At 38.8% G+C, this 12,716-nt stretch overlaps 1 protein-coding gene across 4 annotated transcripts in view; it reads right to left on the bottom strand.

Annotated features, from left to right (window-relative positions):
* Positions 1-2,959: 2,959 nt before the first annotated feature.
* Positions 2,960-12,716, bottom strand: part of SPHKAP (SPHK1 interactor, AKAP domain containing) — a 178,088-nt gene continuing 168,331 nt past the window's right edge. For all 4 annotated transcript variants that reach the window (XM_047722815.1, XM_047722816.1, XM_047722814.1 and 1 more), the window contains one exon: positions 2,960-4,835. In XM_047722815.1, the coding sequence (XP_047578771.1) occupies positions 4,692-4,835 (144 nt within the window). In that variant the 3' untranslated portion in view covers positions 2,960-4,691. The remainder of the gene's footprint in view (positions 4,836-12,716) is intronic.

Genomic DNA, 12,716 nt, shown 5'->3' on the forward strand with positions numbered 1-12,716 from the left:
AGCAGAAACAGGTTCATAAATACAGAAAACAAACTGGTGGTTGCCAAAGGGAGGAACGGGCAGAATAGGTGAAGGGAATTATGAGGTACAAACTGCGAGTTCTAAACTAACTAAATCATGAGGATGAGAACCACAGAATAGGGAGTAGTCAGAAATAGTGTAATAACACTGTGGAATGACCGATGGTAGCTGTACTCATTGTAGGGGGCATTGAGTAATGGACAGAGTTGTCAAATTGCTATGTAGTGCACCCGAAACTAATACAACCTTGTATGTCAACTCCACTTCTATAAAAAAATTTAAAAAAAAAAAAAAGTCTTGGGCCAGGTGTTCATCCCTGGGACCACACAATCTGCCAGAAAACCATCTCTGCACCTGGGTTCTGTGGTGCTTCGAGCATCGTGGTAGAATCTGGAGTCCCTGCCACATTCTGGCCAGAAACAGGCACAGCAGAGACTGAAGCAGTAAACGGGACAGAGTTCAACAAAGCAGTGAAAACCTTCCAAAGGCAAATAAATGACTGTTGATAAGAATTTAACAAAAGGCCATCTCCGAAAGACAGATGGGAAGGAAACAGGAAGGAGATGTAAAAACTGAAAAGAAGCGTATGAAACTGGATATGGGGATTTAATGAGGGGGAGCATTTTAAGGGAACTACTACAGGAAATGGAAAGTTTAGATGGTTGAAGGATTTTTGCAGCCGTCAGTGGACTGCATTTTATTGGCTTTTCTCAAGCACAGTTTTTGCTGATGGAAGGAAAACTCAGATGCTTTTTGCCCTGTCCACTGTATTCAAAGGCCTGTACTCAACTGGCCTCAAAGTTCTGCTGATAATGTCCTGAATATAATTTAAATGCATCCCAATGCCATGAAAACATTCTCTGTTCTGCGATCAAATGCTCTTATGCAACTAAAATGAAAGGTAGTTTTTAATAGAAAGTTTCACTTGCTTATATCCAAAAGCAATTTCATAAAAAAAAAAAAAATCTCAAGAAGCTTATTAGAGCAGGTAGCAGTCTCTGGTAAGCTAAGAAGAAGATTTTGGTAGAATTGTGTTTCTGGGAGTAGTGTAAATATCGTTAGTTGGAAGCCAAAGTTACAGCCTACTAGCTTTCCCAGTGGGTGAGGCTTTGTGTGCGGACTGGGGTGGGAGCCATGGAGTCAATGGTGGCTCTGCCCTCAAAGAGCTTACGGTGGTCACTATGATCCATGCCCAGAGATGCAGGAATTCCACTTAACACGCTAGAAGCCAGGGGTGAGAAGGGTGTCAGGAGGCCTGGCTTGCTCAAACCCTGTAGGTCCTGAAAAGAGGCTTATTTTCGGGTCTTGCCTCTGGATGGTTCCTAAGAGCTAAGCTCTGAAACTTGGACTCCTGGATGTCCCCCTTATTTGCCTCAGATAGGGACCCCCCCCCCAATACCCATTCTTTGCCTCATAAATGATTAGCTGAATGGCTCACACCCACGGACCAACTGGAGCAAGGGGCTTGTTCACAAATTCAGTTCACCCAAATTCAGGTGCTTCTGTCCTTTCTCCAGGACCCTGAATGTTGACCTGTCCTCAGCCTGCTCCAGCCTACAACCCTGTTTAAGCAGCCCCTCCTGAGGGGGAGCATGGGTGGCTCAGTTGGTTAAGTGACCAAATACTGGTTTCAGCTGAGGTCATGATTTCAGGGTCATGATCTCAGGGTTGTGAGATTGAGCTTTCGTCAGATTCACACTCAGCACAAAGTCTGCTGAAGACTCTCTCTCTGCTACTACCTCCATCCATCCCTCTCAATCTCTCTTTCTATCAAATCAATCAATGAATCTTTAAAAAAAAAAAAAAAGGAAGAAGCCCCTCCTAAAAACAGGTTGAGCTCAGGATGCAAGGGGCTCTCCCCTACTGCTCCTCCCCGCCACCCCGCTGCTTCCACCAGCTCGGCTGGTCCATCCCACTGTCCAAACCTGGCTCTTTCTTGTTTACTCTCACAGTAAAATAAAACCCTCTTTGCTTGGCCCTGAGATGCTGGCAGGTCTCCCAATGGGAGCACTCTGTTACCATTACCTCTGCGACCATTGCAACAACCCCTTTCTCCTTATTATAATCCTGTCAGATAAAATCTCTCTTTGCCAATGTCCAGAGTTTATTTTATTCGACATTATTCGACATTACCTTGTGGCTGATTGGACAATCCTTTATATGGCAGATTTATGCCTTCTTATTAGTGAATAATATAAAGTGCTCAGAAGTCTCAGAGCTTTATTTGCACAAATTCTACTAATCTATTTCCTGAATTCAAAGAGCACTGACCCATTTACCTCTAAGCCTGACAATTTTACCTCTAGTTTACTGGAGTCTAGGTCAGTTTTTGTCCAAGCCCTGTTTGCCTTGTGCTTCTTTCTCCCATTCCCCAGACTTGCGGTAAAAGCCACAGCTCATGGGAAGGCAAGAGGGGAATGCATGGTTATCAGGTTCCTACTGGGATTCCCTAGACTAGAGACTATAGGCTCCCCTTCCTTTACCCTAACACCTTCTAGAGCCTCAGGCTCTGCTCCTTCAGTGCATGTATTTATACGAGCAGCCCCTAACTGGTGGTGAATTTGTCAACCACGGGATGTTTGGCAATGTTGGGAGACCCATCTTTTGTTGTCATGACAGGAGGAAGTGGTTACTGGCATCTACTGGATAAGGGCTAGGGGTGTTCCTAACATTCTAGAAGTCTCAGTACAACCCCCTGCAACAGAGAATTATTTAGCCCCAAATGTCAATTGTGCCAAGGTTGAGAAATGCTAATTTACATGAATATCACTGATGCCAACTAATTTAGTCAAAGAACATTGGCTTATTTGAAAGTTGAAAGTGTAACAGTAAATCTTGTCTAAAAGATAATCTTCCTTCATCCGGTCATACTGTGGCTCTTGTGTTCTATGAGGCACTTACGACTTTGGGAGGAAAAAAAAAGGATCGACAATGCGGGAACAAAAATTTATTGATTAGTTTGCAACATTAGGTACAACATGTATATAACTTTATCACACGATTACAATCCAGTATTTGTGCTTTTTAGGGTAAGTAAACATTCATTTGAGCACAACAAACGTCTACACATAATATTCTGGGATTGTTTAAAAATAAATAGATCCTTTTCCATTTAGTAGCACAAAGAACTTTCAGCTTGAGATAATGGATATATTTTAAAATTTGACATCTTGTTAATGTGACAAATTAAACACATATCCTAAATTTGGACTAGTAACATAATAAGTATCTAGTGAGTACTGAGGAGGATTCCTCGGTATGTGGTGAAGAGGGAAGTAAGGCTTACAAGGAAGCTTTCTTGACAGTTCAAGATGTGGATGACACATAAGGCCAGCATTGACGGCATGGGGCCTTTTTCACACTTAAAATTACTTCACAATTTTAAAAAATAGAGTAAAAGCATGGTATTTCAGGGAATCTTAGTAAATACCTTCTTTGGTCAAGAAAATAAAAGCCAGGGTGTCTCATTTAGTTGAAGGGAGAAGAGAAGTTAGATACTTTTTATTTTTCAGAAGAGTAAATCCCTTTTATTTAAACAAACTAAATATGATAAGGTTTTCTTCTTCCTCAATTAAATGTCAATATCTTTGAATCAGGAAGAGTGTATCATCCTAACGGGTTATGTCAAATCCTTTGTCTGTCATCAAAAATGTCACCCAGGTAAGGTCTACCATACTAGAACCAACACATTTATAATAAAAGTACTGATCTTGCATGTCAAGATATGACACTTAAGACTATAATCCCCTCATATTTTATGAACCTCTAAGATAACTCAATATATTATTTAAGATAATAATTTCTTCATAATTTACAATAAAAATAAAATGAAAGTTTATATCTTATATAATTTAACACACAAGCAGATTTTATCTCAAAAGACTGTTTTTTTGTTTGTTTTTTTTTGTAAGAAAGTTTTTTCTTATGGTAAGAATTCTGTGAACATGTTATGCAAGTAATACAGAGATGGAAACAAGACAACCTTCAGTCTTTCTCTCTCTCGACTGAAAACCAAGAGTTTTCTGGTTAGCTGGAAACACAGATATTGCTGGGGAGGTGCTGAGCATTTATCAGTGAGTTGCAGAAAAAAAATGAAATCACCTCAGTAGAGGACGTCAATAATACTCTTGCATTTCTGTTAATATCCACTGATACTGGTCTGATAGTGAAAATCCCTTGTATCAAAATTCTGGAAATTTCTCACCCATATCTTAAGTGTTGATCTGGGCTGAGAGCCCCATAATCAGCTCGAAAAAGTAAAATAAAGGTTACATCATAGTTTACAAAATTATATTGACTAGTGACTTGACTTCCAGTTGAATCACATAGTTGGAGACATTACACACCATTTTATATTATTAAAAATATTTAAGAACAGCTTTCCTGGATTTTGGGCCTAGTTGTAAGCTTTTAGTTTAGGGCCCATTAAAATTTTTGTTTTTCCAGACATTCTAATACAAGCTCTTTTGAACTCGTTCATAGGTTGTATTGATTTGTACAGACCTATTGCTTTTCCTCAGATTTATTCTATGTGCCATAGACTTGAATAGCAGATTTTTTATAGCTCTGCCAATGTGATGAATGTTTTGAGAAAGTTTAGAGCATTTAGAGCAAACCACTGTAATCTAAGCTGGAATAAAGGAAAGGGATACTCTAAGGGCATAGCTGTCTTATCCTAGTTCCAAGAGCCAGTCAAAGAGACTTGGGGTCCCTTCCTTCTGCTCCTCAAGCACTTTGCAATACTGAACAACTGCGTGAAAGATATCTCCCACTTTCCAGGACTTCTGCTGAACCAGCCGCACGACATCTAAAAACTAAAATAAAGCACAGAATTAGGACTCAGGTATCACAAATAAGCTTCAAAGTCATCTCATTCAATCATTCTTCCAAAGCCAAAAGCTCTCAAGGCTATATTTTTAATCTCTAGTGACAGGAAACTATTTTCCAGGACAGTCTATTTTCTTTTTAGACAATTCAGATTGTTAGAAAGTTCTTTCAAGTGAGCTAGAATTTTCTCCTTCAGAGCAGTTGTCATCCATTGATTGCCAGAGATTAGATGGAATTCTTCTTTCAAGAGTCTGTCTTTTAGATATTTCAAGAGTTTCCTCAGGTCTGCTTTTCTCTGGGTTGGACTCTTTCAGACAGGACTGTACAGCATAGCTCCCAGGACTTTCCACCTGTCTCAAATGATCTCTCATTGGATGTATACGTTTAGGGTAAATAAATCAAATGCTAAATTTTAGAGTGCAGGCACTTACTGGCTCCTTCCTCCATCTTGAAAAATCTCTTCCCCCGTCACCACATTTCAAGAGACATTGACTTTCCATTATAAAAGGAAAAGGAAAGATTGAAGAAACACCCTAGATTTGTCCCAGTTGTTGGTACCAGCTTCAACTGGTACCACAATTTAGAGATAATGTTTTTGGCTGCAGGTGAATTGTGAGCTGAAGTGTTGGAAGATGGGAAATTACTGTAGATGGTTCATTTCATGACACTGTGAGATGAAGCCCAAAGTGAAGACCTCTCCATACTCCTTAGGCAGACACTTTTAAAGAAAAGTGACAATTACTAAGGGCCAAAACCTGTAGGAAGTACATTTGTGCATATAATCTCATTTAATTCTGTCAACAACACTGTGAAGCCAGCATTGACAGATGAAAAATTGAGGTCTTGAGAGATGAACTCATGGGCGTGAGCCCATGGGGTGATGTAAAAAAAGAAACAGATAGGAGGTCAATGGCAACTAGGTTATAGATAATAATTCCCCAGGGAAGGACAATACCTAAGCCCTGTCTTACTATCTTGTGCCTGTACCTGATAGGTGTTCAATAAAACTGGCCAAATGAGAGAAGGAACAAATGATCAAATGTGACTCAAATACATTTTAAATGAGCAAGAAGACTATTTGAAATATGGATGGCATCCAGAACCATTGAGGTTTCACCTCATCTAAGTATTCATTCTTAAGTTTTAATTTACACATATGTAACTTAAATATGCATATCTTGAGGCTGTTTAGTCAATAATTTTCTATTGATAGGCTTTTCCACAAAAGTGGTTGTAGGCTGAAGCTGAACAGAGCCTAGATTGGGAAAATGGCTGTGGGCAACAAGACAGTAAAAGCTGGTCATGGGGCATCTGTCTTATTGCATTGTGACTGACAGTGTCATGTATATTGTGGGGTAGGATAGCCAGGACCTCTCTTCACTGTTTACTAGAACAGCAATGGAATGTTAGCTCCATTCAGCTCCCTTGCTCTCAGTGATAGAATTTCAGAGACTACTACCTGTTTGGGACTTTGCAACTTTTGCATAGCTTCTTGTCTATCAGATTCTTGAAATTTTAGAGAGCTTAATGTTTTGTGTTAAGACTTTGCAAAAAAGACAAATACCTTCAGATAGGGGAACATTCCTAGCAACTATTAGTAATTTATGGAGATGCATAAAAATAACTTTGTGAGCTATTACTTATATCTTGGCATGTATGAATGATCTGAGGCACGTTTTCTGTCAGACAAATGATAAAAACATGAAGCATCAGAGAAAAAAGAGAGAAAGTCTAGGATGTCTTTGCATGATTTGACAAATCAGACTTTTCCAGCTCTTATTGGAAGTCTAGAAAGTAGGTGTTACCAGTGGACAAGGCTTGAACAGCAAGTTTCTGAGGTCTCATTGTGAGAGGTTCATAGGTTGGTGACATCTCTTCACGATTTCAGGGTCATAAATAACCTTAAGCCAGGCCCATCCCTGGAGGTTGTCTCTTCTCCCTTAACATGTCTTACAAAGATGCAGTCATCATAAAATACACAGAAATATAAAATTAGCCTCAGCTCCTTTTTTTTTTTTTTTTCCCCTGTAAAGTCTGGCTCACTGGGCTACCATTTTGTTCCCAACTTCTATCCCTGAGTCATTTCTCTAAAAGACAATCAAAACTCTGGGGCAGATGTCAATATTCACTAAGTGTTTCCCAGAAGGCTCTCAGTCTAGACCTCTTTAGAAGCTCAATTACAAGCATCTTTCCATTTATTTAGGACTTGCTGAAAGAGGATCTCCCACTGTGGGGATGACTACAGGATGAAGTTGACTGACTAAAAGTTGTCAAAATGCCCCACCAGGTAGCCATCTGCCAGTAGTTCGTGAAATGATAACAGGCTAGGATCTGTCTCATGATTTCTAAATTCAGTCTGATATCCCAATAAAGCAGCTTTTAAAAATGATCCAGCCCCACTAAATATAGCCTACTCTGAGGCTGTGATGACTTAATCTCAGACATCAAGACCTTGAAACATCTGTGGGTCTGATGAGCAAGAAGGTCTTACACTTTCTTTTCTTCCTTGACTACAACAAATTTCTAAATAAAAATTGAGGCTAAGGTTGTGAAGAAGCCAAGAAAGACACTCCCAGTTTGTTACTATAGGCTTCCAAACCATATTCAATTTAGCAGCTGGCCCTAGATCTTTCATTTTGCCTGACCATGTGTTTGCTCTGGTAATTTTAGAATCAGCTTCAGTATGTCAAGGATCTGAGTTTTTTTATTCCAATGCATTGAAAATTAAAAATCAAATATTTTCATTTCCTGCCATTTCATAGTCAATAATAATTAGGTTCCCTTTCTATAGATAACAATTGGCATTTTCTTGAGCAAATATTTTGTCTTAGGAAGCCAGAAGGATTTACATCCTGTGATGGTACATCATTGATAGACTCATTAAAGATGAGTGTCCATGGTAGAGGACTTTTATATTCACAGACACATTTACTAAATTAGATAAATTGTTTACAAAAATCCTATGTTAGAATCTATGGGAGTTGTTTGCAAGCTATGAGATTTTTAAAAAACAGCTTGGATTTCTGAAAGCAACTACCTTCTTTTGCTCCAGGGCAGAATCCCATTTTATTAAGCACAAGTGAGTTGGTTTTATATTGCTCCTGCAATTATAGCCTGTAGAGCTGTGATTATCAGTGTTGGCCGTACCCTGGAACCACCAGAGACCTTTAGTAAACTCCAATGCCTGGGCTTCATACCAAGAGGAGATTCTGATTTAATTGGCCAGAGCATCTGGGCCTATAAATCTCCCCAGGTGATTCTGGAGCACACTGAATTTGAGAACCTTGACTAAAGGGTTCAATTCAAGACAATTTCTTATATTTATAAAGGAGGAGATTTAGTATCTATTATGCACTTAATGTCAGTGTTCTCCACCAAATTCATGTATTGAAACCCCAAACCCCAATGTGATAGTATTGCAAGGTGGGGCCTTTGGGTGATAATTAGGTTTAGATGAGGTCATGAGGATGGGGCTCCTGTGATAAGATTTATGACCTTATAAGAAAAGGAAGAGACACCAGAGCTCTGCCTTTCTTTCTACCGTATGATGACAGAGGGAAGGAGAGGGCCCTCACCAGGAATGGAATCTGCTTGTACCTTGATCTTGGACTTCGCAGCTTGCAGAACTGTGAGCAGTAAATGTCTTGTATAAGCAGCTCAGTCTATGGTATTTTGTTAAGGTTGTCTAAGTTAAGACAGTATATTTTTCCTTCCTTTTTTTTCTTATTGTCCTTCCACCACTTTTCATGTAGAATGGAATGAGAAATTAGCAGTGAGGTCACATCTCTTTGGATCCTCACTTTCTTGGGGAGGATGCATACAACTGTTTCCTCTCTTTCCTCTGCTCTTTGTATTGCCTCCTAGAAAAGGAAGTAATTCTCAAATGCATAAAGATGAGAAAGGCACTGATTTACAGTGAAGCCAGTCATCAGGCCATTCTAGCTCACAGAAGCTCATTAGATTTAGAAAGGGAGCGAGAGGGCAATGATACCTTGTATCCAAAAGACAGAATAATTGGCCAATTTATGTTACTTAAAAAAAAATTATCTTCATGGTTTTGTTCACTTTAAGTAGAACAAATTTTTTAAAAAAATTCTTGATTTAAATTCAATTTAATTAACATACATGGCATTATTAGTTTCAGGGGTAGAATTTAGTGATTCATCAGTTGCATCTACTGTCAGCCATTGTGAACGATATTTACAAACTGTTTTAGATCATCAAGCATTAGGATTCTCAGCAATTTTTGCCCTGGAATTTAGAATACTAAACGCTGTATACTTAAATACTAATACTAAATACTACATATAATACTAATAAATACTAATACTAAATACTAAATACTTAAATTGTACATCAAATTCTGCCACTCTTTCAGGATATTTCTTATGGGAGGTCTCAAACTTTAGTACTCATCAAAGTGACTTCACTTGAGGGAAGTTGTTAAAAAATGTGTATTTCTGGGCCCCACTGGAAGTGATCAGGGCCAAGGAAGGGTCTAGGCATATGAATTGTAAATGATTGTCCCAGGTAATTCTGTGCATTTGGCTCATAGTGGAGGTGTAATAAATCCCATTTTCCATGTGTTTATCATCTCCCATTTCTAAAATAAGTTTCCATCACATTTCAAGATTTCTCTTTAGAATCTGAGTTTCTCCTAGTTTGTATCCACCCTACTGTGGGTCTCTCCTGAACTAGAATGAAACTCCATGGGTCGGAAGTTTGTCTCTTTTGTTTCCTATATTCCCAGGACCTAGAATAGTGCCTGGTGTGTTGTACGTGCTTGAGAAACACTTGATGAGTGTTCTGAGTGTATGACTTTCAAGTGAACATAACATTTTAATGAGTAAAAAAAAAAAACACCATTAAAGAGAAAGTTTTAAAGTGAAAGTCATTTTACCAGAAAAGAGTGACACTCCATTGGGCACTAAAACTGTTTGGAATTTGCCTTTTGAGTTGAAATGGGACTGAAATTCATTATAAGCTGACTTTAATTAGGTGCCCTTCAACTCCTAGGTCGGTGGTGGGAAAGATAAGTTGCTTCACTATTTACTCATGAGACCCTCTCCCCTTTAGCTCATGCTTATATTGTCATAAGGCAGGTGGGTTGATGAGTGTGGAACGCCTAGTGCGAAAATTGTTAACAAAATCGATATATTTTAAAAATGCAGAATTCACACAAATGTGGACTCAGGGCATAGATCTGTGAGTGATGTTTAATACTTGGGTGGTGGTGGGAAAATGACAATTCCAAACTTAAAAGAGATGCTTCTTTCATCCTTTCCAAACTGAGAAGGAGCACGTGAAACAGTGCTGCCTTTACATATGACACAGCCTCATGGGAGGCCCCAATATCTCTTCCACACTTGAATACCTACTTAATTAATCAAGAAAAGACAATCAGAAAGAGGTTTCCAGATACAGCATTGATAAAAGAAAGGATGTCAGCATGTTGCTTATGGGTTTGCTTTATTTGACCAGTTTCATCTCAGATAACAAATAGTGCCATTTATGGAGAAGACACCCTATGTAGACAACTTAGGATGACTCTGAAAAATATTAGAATATTTTGTCCTTAATGTTACAGTACTTAGAAATATGCTCCTTGACCTGATGACACACTGAATGAGTAAAACATTACTTCGTGTTTTTCTTGATAACACCAGTGGAGCATTTATTCTCTCAGACAAACTGCTATGAGCAAAAGGCAGGTATCCCTCTAAGAATTGAAAAGTAGTGAGGATAAATAAATATCAAGTCAGGGCCTAATTTACATAATCAAGTTAGTAATCAAGTTAGTGACACACCATTTGTCTTTTCACCTGATAAGGATTTATGAGACACATATTCATAGAGACTACTACATTGTTTCTTTGAAATGGTGGATCATATAAAAATCTACATCATTAAAAGACTATCCAAAAATGTACCAAATAATGCTCTGGAGATAAAATTGGAAACAAGCCTGTCTTTCATTTTTCCAGGAATTTGAGGATGCACTTTGCCTGAGAATGTTCTTGTTCTCCTTCCCATGGCAGAGAGCCATTAGGATTGTGTATGAGAAGGAGGAATCCAATGTAGAGTGCTCCTTCTCTCCACTCTTTGCAGTGAGCGGGCTGGGTGGTGAGGTGAAAGGAGAATTTATCAAATAGTGAACCTCTCATTACCTTGCCAACAAAGCTATGACAAGTATAGCATAGTATCTAGTTTCAGGTGGTATGGAATGGTAGGAAGTCTTAGACACAAAGAGAAATATAAGTTACTGGTTGGAGAGAGAGGCTGGTGTGGGAGAGGGCAGTATACATTAGGTCTCCTTCTGAATTCTTCCGGTAGCTAATGCCATTGGCTGGTGATGCAGAAATGGGGAAGCTGTTCTAATATCTATGTGCGTGAGCAACATGGTAAAGGATTTTTCATCACAGGCCACTAGATTTTGACAATGAGAATTAAAACACAATTACATATTTAAAAAAAAAATCCAGATCATAACTCCAAGACAATTTAACCTGAGAGAGACACTACTGAGAAATTTCCAGTACCAGGCTCAGCCATCACTACCTGAGGACTCTCTCATGGGCCGGCCTCTCTAAGTCCTGACCTGCTAATTAAAAAAGGATGATAATATCCAATGGCTATTGAAGAGTGGGGGTTATTGATGAGTTACTGAGGAAGAAGTATAATGTATATGTGGGTGTACTTTGTGACAATAAGACATTACAAAATGCACTGTGGTAGTGATAGGTAGGATCCTAAAACAGCTCCCCAAATTTCTGCCCTAATCCTCATTATCATGACTAGGATGAGAAAATTGTGCCCTTATTAAGTACATGGTAAAAGGGATTCTTTAATTAATAATGTATGTGTTAATCAAAAGGGAGACTATCTGGTGAACCTAATTTCATTGCATAAACCCTTTAAAAACCATTTTCTCTGGTTGGTGGCAGAAGAAGTAAGAGAGATTGACTGCATGAGAACATGGAGGGGTCCATATGACAAGGAATGCTGGAAGTTTCTAGAAGGGGCACAGCAACGAAATGGATCATCAGTCCTACAACCACAAGGCACTGAATTAAGACAACAACCTGAACAAACTTAGAAGCTTGTTTTTCCCCACAGTTTTCAGACAAGTTCCCAGCCAGGCTGCCATCTTGATTTCTGCCTTGTGAAATTTCTCTAATTTCACCCAGAAAACTCTAATTTCTGGGTGAAATTAGAGTTCACCCAGCTTCTGGCAACATAGCTAGTTGGTCTTGTTTTAACCTAGAAAATTCGTGGCAGTTTGTTACACAGCAATAGAAAACTCACACAACATTATTATTGATTTAAACATCTTTAGAAGGAGCACACTTTTAAATTATGGGAAGTTGAGCTTGAAGACATTGGCAGGTGGATTTGTGCTTAAATGTTAATAATTAACTTTCTAGAACAGTTAGTGAGCAGTTTTAGAGATTGGGAGTTAGAGCGATAGTTGCTGTCCCCGACTTTATGTTTCTGGTAAGTGGTGAGTGACAATGAGGAAGTCTGTCTAATGCAAACCTATGTAGTAGGGGATTACACATGCCTCCCACTGACACCATGCCACAGTCTGTTTTAAATATTAGTATGGCCTCACTTTAGTTTCTCATATCTATCAAGCCTTTCCCATCTATCTATTTAAATGAGTGGGATGAGGAGGTTGGTTGCAGAGCAAGGAAACATCAAAACAAAAACAAACACAGAAATAAAACACCAGACTCTGAGAAAGTTCCCATCTCCTCACTTCACTTTCTCATTGTCACCAATGAGCTGAGACCAACTGAGGGTCAAAGAAACAGTTATCATGGTTATATTGATGCAGGTGGAAGGTTTCAAAGTTCTAGTCACAATTT

The sequence above is a fragment of the Lutra lutra genome, chromosome 3 (assembly GCF_902655055.1).
Source record: "Lutra lutra chromosome 3, mLutLut1.2, whole genome shotgun sequence".
In the NCBI taxonomy this organism is placed as follows: domain Eukaryota; kingdom Metazoa; phylum Chordata; class Mammalia; order Carnivora; family Mustelidae; genus Lutra; species Lutra lutra.